This window comes from Triticum urartu, chromosome 7A (assembly GCF_056163025.1).
Source record: "Triticum urartu cultivar PI428250 chromosome 7A, HENAU_Tu73, whole genome shotgun sequence".
Classification (NCBI taxonomy): Eukaryota; Viridiplantae; Streptophyta; class Magnoliopsida; order Poales; family Poaceae; genus Triticum; species Triticum urartu.
In genome coordinates this window covers 84,237,898-84,245,728 of record NC_141879.1, presented here as the reverse complement: position 1 = coordinate 84,245,728, position 7,831 = coordinate 84,237,898, and the positions used below count along the sequence as shown (strand labels likewise).

Sequence of the window (7,831 nt, the reverse complement as noted above, 5' to 3'; positions counted from 1 at the left end):
CTAAGTTCGACAGCAGGAGCGAGCTATGTGGGATATCAATGGGGAGAGGAGTCACATTTGTAGGAGCGGTGGGGTGGGGGTAGGTGGCCGATAGGTGCCCGGCACTATGCCGCCATTAATGGCTACTGGCAACGGAATCCGCCCGACCATGAGGTGCGATGACGAGACGGCGTCATTGTGTGTGAGCAAGGGTATGCAGTCAAAGGCTGGCAGCTGTAATTACGCCATGTGAATACTTGGTGGGACATAATGTACAAGCGCGGCGCACGGCTTACATGCCGCCCATCACGGTGGCGTCAACATGGACGAGCACGGCGACATGGCCCGAGTGATTGCCGTGTGCTCCAAGTACACACTCAGATTTCTCCTAAATACATCGAGTATTTTTCTATACAACGAGCGTTTTTGTGCCGTGTCACGCCGTACGTGGAGGTACGCCCAGGTCCAGGGGTCATTGTCGTGTGCCGCGCCATTGATACACGGCTTACAGATGTGTAAGCCGGTCGGCCGATAATATACACTCGGCATATGGAGAAACACAAGGCAACATATGTTTTTCTAGTAGTGTGAGATCACCCTAGGGTTCATCCGCTCTTCTCATGAAAGCTTCAAGAACGAGGAAGAACAACAGAGGGGATCGGGGGAAGTTGGGGGTTAGGGTGGTGCGGCGATGGGGATCTGAGGTTTGGAGAGGTTTTTCGGGCACCCTCGATGAAATTCAGGTCTCGCTTGAGCGCCGCGGTGGTGTCGCGTGTGTTCGGGATCTTGGGTTGCCAGAATGAATGCTTTTGTTCAGTCTATAAAACGGCTCGCCCCAAACGCCTTGTTCGGTATCCCGGTTGCTCCTATCAAATGTTCAGCAGATATAGACACCAGGGTCCATTTTTTAGGGAGTTAAATTTAAGAGTTCGGCTAGGAACCCTTCTTTTTTGACAGATTAAATGTAAGGAGTTAAAGTATAATTGATCATATAAAAAAAGACTGATTTTTTAGAGATTGAGTAGAGATGCTCTAAGTTCGGCACAACACAGTCAAGTAGCCCCGTGTTCCTCAACTATGAACTCTGAATTTCTGAACCACCTTGATCAGAGGGAACACCAGCACCGATCTTGTCACTCCCGTGAGTTCGCCCGCGTTTCCCTCAACGGCTTGATCCTCCTAAAGATGGCTCTGTGCTGCAAATTCCGCTTCAGGAGGTTCATGTCTTTGAAGGAGTCCGGGAAGAGACAGGTGAACCACCACTGGAGGCGGTGCGCGAAGTTGGGGATGCACAGCGTCCCGTGCCCGATCCAGCGCACTGCCGCGCGTGCGTAGGTGTCCGGGCTAAGCACCCACGGCCGAACAAAGAAGCTGTTCTTCACGGCACTCGACACCATGTTCGTCTCCACCACGAATGGGATCTGCAAACATGACACTACCAAAGGTAATCTGGTGACACGATGGATGTGAGCGCCACGCACTGATTACGTACCTGACATTGCACATCGATGCCTGCGCTCTGGTACTCCACAGAGAGGCTCCTGGAGAACTCTGCAATGTACCGTTTAGTGGCGACGTAAACAGAGTAAAGAGGGTGGGAGGGAAGGACTGATCCTGAGCCCGAGCCGATGTTCACGACTGCACCCCTGCCCCGGCGCACCATCCCTGGCAGCACCTCCGCTGTCACCTCCGTTAGCGCCAGTACGTTCACGCGTATCATCCTCACCCACGCTTCCACGTCCACCTCGTGGAGGTACACCGCGCCCGGCTTCGCCACCCCGGCGTTGTTCACCAGCATCCCTACATTCAGTCCCGCGATGGCCTCCCGGAGGCGACTCATCGCCTCGTCGCCTGCAGAAGATCGAACGATATGAGACGACCGGTCTGTGATCTGACGGGCACACACTCTATACTATTCGTACTGATTTTTACTCGTTTGCTATTGGCAAGTTGTCTATATTTGCAACTCGCGTCAGTGGATTCGGGGAACGCAACCCCCCGCGATAGAGAAGGAGCGACCGGCATAGCGGCATTTGCTAACGATTTTGTCGCATTTTTAGTTATGGGTGATGACAGTTTGTTCAGAGCGACATGACACTTTCTGTCAGAGAAGGAAATTTTTTGCTTATAACTTCCACCATTTAATCTTATCTCACAACTAAAACTGCCACTAAAAGGGTTCGTTTGTCACCCATTTGCCAGCGAACGGTCGCCAGATAGGATTTCCATACTTTAATACCTTGCGCAGTGGATGCGAGGGAGAAATCGAACAACACGGTCTTGGTCTGCATGGCGTATGTCCTAGAGATCGTTTCGGAGATGTCGCGGAGTCTGGCGGGGTTACGACCGACGAGGACAAGATTGAGGCCAGACCGTGCGAGCTCCAGGGACATGGCACGTCCGATGCCTGATGTTGGCCCGGTGACGACAGCCCAGGCTCCGTATGTGCGACGGAGATCCTTGGGCCGGCGCAGGAAGAGCACGAGATTGGCGAGGAGGCGTATGCTGAGAGCGAAAACTTGGAGGGCACCGAGGGAGGCCAGCCATAAGAAGAACCATACCGAAGCAACCATCTCGCAACGCGTTTCCCTCAAAAAAGAAATATCTCGCAACGTGTTACGCTCCTTTGCTAGCAAGTGTGATGGCGCTAACGAGCAAAGACCTCTGGCCTGGGTCGTGTGCGCGGTAGCTCGTATTTAAGCGTCGCGGACAGTAGACGAGTTAAGGGACACCACGCCATCGTCCAACAGCTTTGCATCATCTTTACTTGTCCACGCCATCCTCCAACAGCTTTGCCTCATCTTTACTTGTCCACGCCATCCTCCTTTGCCTCATCTTTACTTGTCCACGCCATCCTCCTTTGCCTCATCTTTACTTGTCCACGCCCATTTGAAAGCAACAGAGACGGTGATATCATTTATTCACGTACTAAGGGCAATTCTAACCGAATCCTCTAAAACTAAAGAAGTATTTTTACTCCACTAAGTATTAGACGGACCTAGCTGATCCCCTAAATATAATGGAGTAAAACAATTATTTTATTTTCATTTCTCTCTATCAATAAATTGATATATTCTTCTTTCCAATGCCAAAATTTACATCCATCCTACACATAAATTTGAGCAATCAATGAGCTACAAACGGCGCCGAATCCAAAATACAACCGAATCAAAAGAAGCACTCACCCCATCTTTTTTGCACTTGAAGAACACCTATCGGGGGTGTTCACCCCATCTTTTTTGCACTTGAAGAACACCCATCCGGGGTGTTCTGGCGTGATGGAAACGCGGCACACCACCTGCACGGGCAGTCGTAGCACTTTGACCGGCAATGAGGAGCCGACGAGCAGGTAGTGCCAAGCCCGGCCGACAGTCGGGCGTGTCTTTACCGGCGAACCTTGAACAAGTGAGATCCGTGTGGCTACAGGCGAAGGCCATACCTGCATGCGATGCAGAGGCATTGTCAGGCTGTGTGGTTCGGTAACCGGCCAATCCATGGCAAAGGCCTCGTTGCCGGCGGCGGTAGCAATAGATCTACCGATTCTGCACCAGTGATGGCGCAAGAGAGACACAAATCTGAGGGCAAGGACCATGGTGGGGCCTATGGATCGTCCATGGCGGCGGGGGTGCGCAGGATGGCATCGGCGTAGATGCGGCGTTGGAGCTGGTTGGGTGAGGCATCATAGGGTAGAAGATTTTTTTCCTCCAAGCAGTAGCTTCCGAGCAAATTTGGGCGTGGGATAGACGCCGGAGGATAAAATATCCTCTGCTATTCAGTTCAGGGGATCTGTTGGGTGCTGGTTACTGGAGAAAAATGGAGTTTATCCTCCTCTAATGTCAGATAGGAAATCGGTTAGAGTTGGCCTAAGCTCCCTTAGATCTGAAGCCTCCTGACACATCTTGGGCCCATTTTCTAAATTATGGAAGATCTTCTGATTTAGCTAAAATTTTCAACTATAAAACAATAGTTTTAGCTAGCAGTAGAGCGGCGAAAAGAAAAAATAAGTGAGCGGAGCAACGAGCCGAGCTAAGCGATCAAGATCTTCATAGGTCGCCCATGCATGTGAGCATTATCCACAATTTTATTGTGGAATAGGATTTCTCAAGGGTTCACACAACCACCAGCTGTTAATATCGACATCGAGGTCGAAAAGTGTAAGGACATCACAAAAACACATCTAACAACTTCACTATCTTGCGAGTACAAATACCATCTTCAATGAGCACCCCTCGAAAGCAAAAGATGGAGGCCGCCTTGAAAGCCGCCTCAGACATATAGGAAGTTTCTTAACCCTGATCTTGCTCCTGCTAGCTAGTGCATGGTGCTAAAGAGCGTAGATGCACAAGCCTTGCTTATGCCCATGCTTGTATTTATTAGTTACGGACGGCAGGATGGTTAACGGATAGCCAGTAGAAGAGTTCATGAGAATTCAAGAGTTCAAGTACAATAGAGACACAGCACGCACGGCTCAACATTCTCTAAAACCTATACTCGTGTCAAGTTGCTACGGCACACGCCTACCATCCTCCAACAGGTTTGCCTCATCCTTGCTCATTGCAGCAACAAAGACGTACGGTGATAGCAACTTGTCAGGAGCAGCCGTGAGAATGAAGGCAGAATAGGACAACGATGATCGCCAACAACACATCGGTGACCTGGGCTAGCGCCAAATTTTGTATTTCTTCTAAATAAATGTCTGGTTTGTAACAGAGGGAGTATTCAAGACGAAAGATTGAAGGCATATTGAAACCCACACTGCAGGAAAAACATTGTAAGCCGTGTATGTTTCAGAGAATGGCGTTTTGGTGACCGAGCTCCATGGAGGCTTTTATTTTTGAAAATTTTAAATTCAAACTTCTATGTTACAAAACATTTTGAAAAAAATTATGCGTGTATGTAAGGATGTAACCAACATGTGTGTAAAATTTCATGATAAAATACATTGAAATGCGACCTATACAAAGAAGACGAATTCATGGCCTGAGAGGATGAATAGTATCATGTATTAAACAGCCCTAGATTTGTCTTTTTTGCACAGCCCTCATTTCAACGTGTTTTGCCCTGAAATTCTACACACATGTGTGTTATGCCTTCATGTATATCTGTAATTTTTTCAGAATTTTTTGAAATGTAAAAATATAAATTTTGAAGAAATCTGAATTTTGAATCTGAAGACCTCCAGTGAGCTCGATCACCAAAGGCATTTTCCGGTATGTTTCATACATGATAAAAGACATTTCAAACCAGGCAAACAGTACACCGAGTGTTACACTCGACGTACAACACACAGCTTACATTTGATCGGCTTAGCGCCGATAAGCTAAGTGTCAGTTATCGGGCACTCAGCTTACGCATAAACCGAGTATTATGCGCTGGCACACGGCAACAAGAGCGAGATCACGGTCGGCCGCACTAATGAAGACGCCACGTGGGATGGCCATAAGCTGAGTATATGCTAAGCTCGTGTGCCTTCAAGAACAAACGGCGTACATATAAGCCGTGTATGTCCATAAGTCTAGTACACAGAGCATACACGGCTTCTGCGTGTTAGAAGTATAAATGTAATTAGCTAGAGATAAGGAGATACAGATAGACTTAGTTTAGACACACAATATTTTGCCTTGTACTTCAAACCTCTTCCACGTTGTACTCTATATATACCCCTACGAGGGACAGATCATGAGATCAATACAACACATAATTTTAGGGTTTTATATTTTTCATACGGTATTAGAGCGGTTTGTTCAACGACGCCGATCCTAGGTTCTTCCACCACTTCCGCAGCGCGCCGCCCTCGGAGAGATTAATCTCCTCTTCCCGGGGGCGTGGCACCCGGGAAATCAAAGACTAGACTGGTCTTGTAGTTTAGATCCAATTTTAGTTTTCAAAATCCAATTAGATTAGTTTTCCATAGCTTTCAAATAAACCTTTTGATCTACCCCATTATCCGGCGAAAATCTTCAGCAAAAGTAAATGCTTCGGCGGCCCGGTGCCAACGACCTCCGACGCAACTTCAAGCCAGCAACCATGGACGTGGGGTACCATGTGCTGCTGCTCCGAGCCATGCGCCGCAGATAGCGCACACCACCCGCCGACAAACAGCGGATCGATCCCTCGGCTACGACGTCAACAACGCCACGGATCGATCTATTATGAGCGGCACGGTGCCCTCCTCAATTTGGCCACGCGCACAGATGTCAACACCATCGTGCGAGTGTGATCCAGAACAGCGGCCGCCGGCTCCTCCAAGAGGCATGCGATTCGATCTTCATCAACCGCACATCACCTTGCCCCTCGACATCAAGCTTCACCAAAGGTTCGTCCAGCCATCTGTAAGTACGTCCATGCAAAGCAAGCTTGCATGCACACATATCCATCCACGAATCATGCACCTGGCCATGCAAACCAATCTCGTGCAAGGAGATGCATGCAGCAAAACCTGGACTCCAACACGTGCCTCCTCATGCCCACACAAGCCATCGCCAACCGCCAGCTGCACCTCCAGTCGCGCATACGCGGGCATCGACCCCGGGAGGGCCGCGTGCCTGAGCGACACACCAGCCGCCAACCGGCGCCTGTATCAAGCGATCTACATCAAGTCTGATTTCTGCAGAAACACCGAACCAATCTGCATCAACGCCGACATCTTCCGAACCGAGCGACACCAAGCTGTAGGACTTCAGCGTGCCTGAGAAAAAAAATATCTTCATCGAGCACATCTACAGAAGCGATCTCAACATGCACCATCCACACATCAGACCGGTGTGGAACGAGATGCAATCTTCATTAACTTCTTTGGCACGACACGGTATCGACACTTAGTCATCACAAGGGATACCTTCAAGCGACACATTATCATCGACATAGTCGCTGCGGCGCCATCGCCGACACTTCATCACCAAGGTCTTCACCAACATCTTCGTCAACACATCGCCGATGCCTTGTCCACAAGATAGACACTTAGCGTCCTCTGACAGACTTTTCTGCAAGACGTGAGCACGACGACAGCAGTGATCACGTCACCACGATGGCATCGACCGCGTCATCCACAACAGCACGACTGCATCGACACGGCGTCACTACAGTGACGACCCTACACGGCCATACGGTTCTGGCAAAACCTATGTGTGCTCGATGGGTTTCCTCCGGTCCTGGCAAAACCGGTGGACTCATCGCTGACGGCACCCTCTGACATCCGCAAGGTGCATTGTCCATGACTGCAGCTCCGTCATCTACAACATAGCGCTTTTTTTTGCGCCTATGACTTTGTGCGGCTTCATCATCCGCGATGACTACATCATCAACCACGGCTACCTCGACCATAGCTACATCATGATCGGCTACCTCGACATCGACATACAGGCCTACGTCTACAACAACTCATTGGCAACAACTCCAGTCAACAGCGTTCACGTCGTCACTAGCGTGCACGCCACTCCCGCTGTGACTGCGGGAGGGAACAGAGAGATGAGGAAGGCACCAGAAGGGACGCAGTCACCGCCTCAGGTGCCAACCCGTCAGCCATTAGAGACGCAGTAGATGATGGCGCAGTGGTCATCACTAGCGTCCACGTCACTCCCGCTGTGACTTCGGGAGGGAATAGAGGAGAAGGCAGGAAGGCACCAGAAGGGGACGCAGTCACCGCCCTAACTGCCGACCCATTAGAGACGCCGTTGATGATGGTGAAGTGGAGAAGACGACAAAAGAGCAAGACTTCAAATTTAGTCTTAATCGTCCCCTTCACTCCCGCTACGACTAAGGGGGAATGTTAGAAGAATATTTACGTTTAAGATAGACATAAGAGATAGAGATAGGATAGATTTAACTTGTCCTCTAGTCCAAATCTCTCTCC

General features: G+C 49.7%; 1 protein-coding gene across 1 annotated transcript; it reads right to left on the bottom strand.

Annotated features, from left to right (window-relative positions):
- Positions 1-1,030: 1,030 nt before the first annotated feature.
- LOC125524540 (very-long-chain 3-oxoacyl-CoA reductase 1-like) lies at positions 1,031-2,633 on the bottom strand. The gene is made up of 3 exons (XM_048689578.2): positions 2,219-2,633; positions 1,472-1,830; positions 1,031-1,400 (listed from the first exon to the last, which is right to left on the bottom strand). Exons 1-3 carry the CDS (start codon positions 2,550-2,552, stop codon positions 1,113-1,115), a joined length of 981 nt encoding a protein of 326 aa, XP_048545535.1. The 5' UTR covers positions 2,553-2,633; the 3' UTR covers positions 1,031-1,112.
- Positions 2,634-7,831: the final 5,198 nt, after the last annotated feature.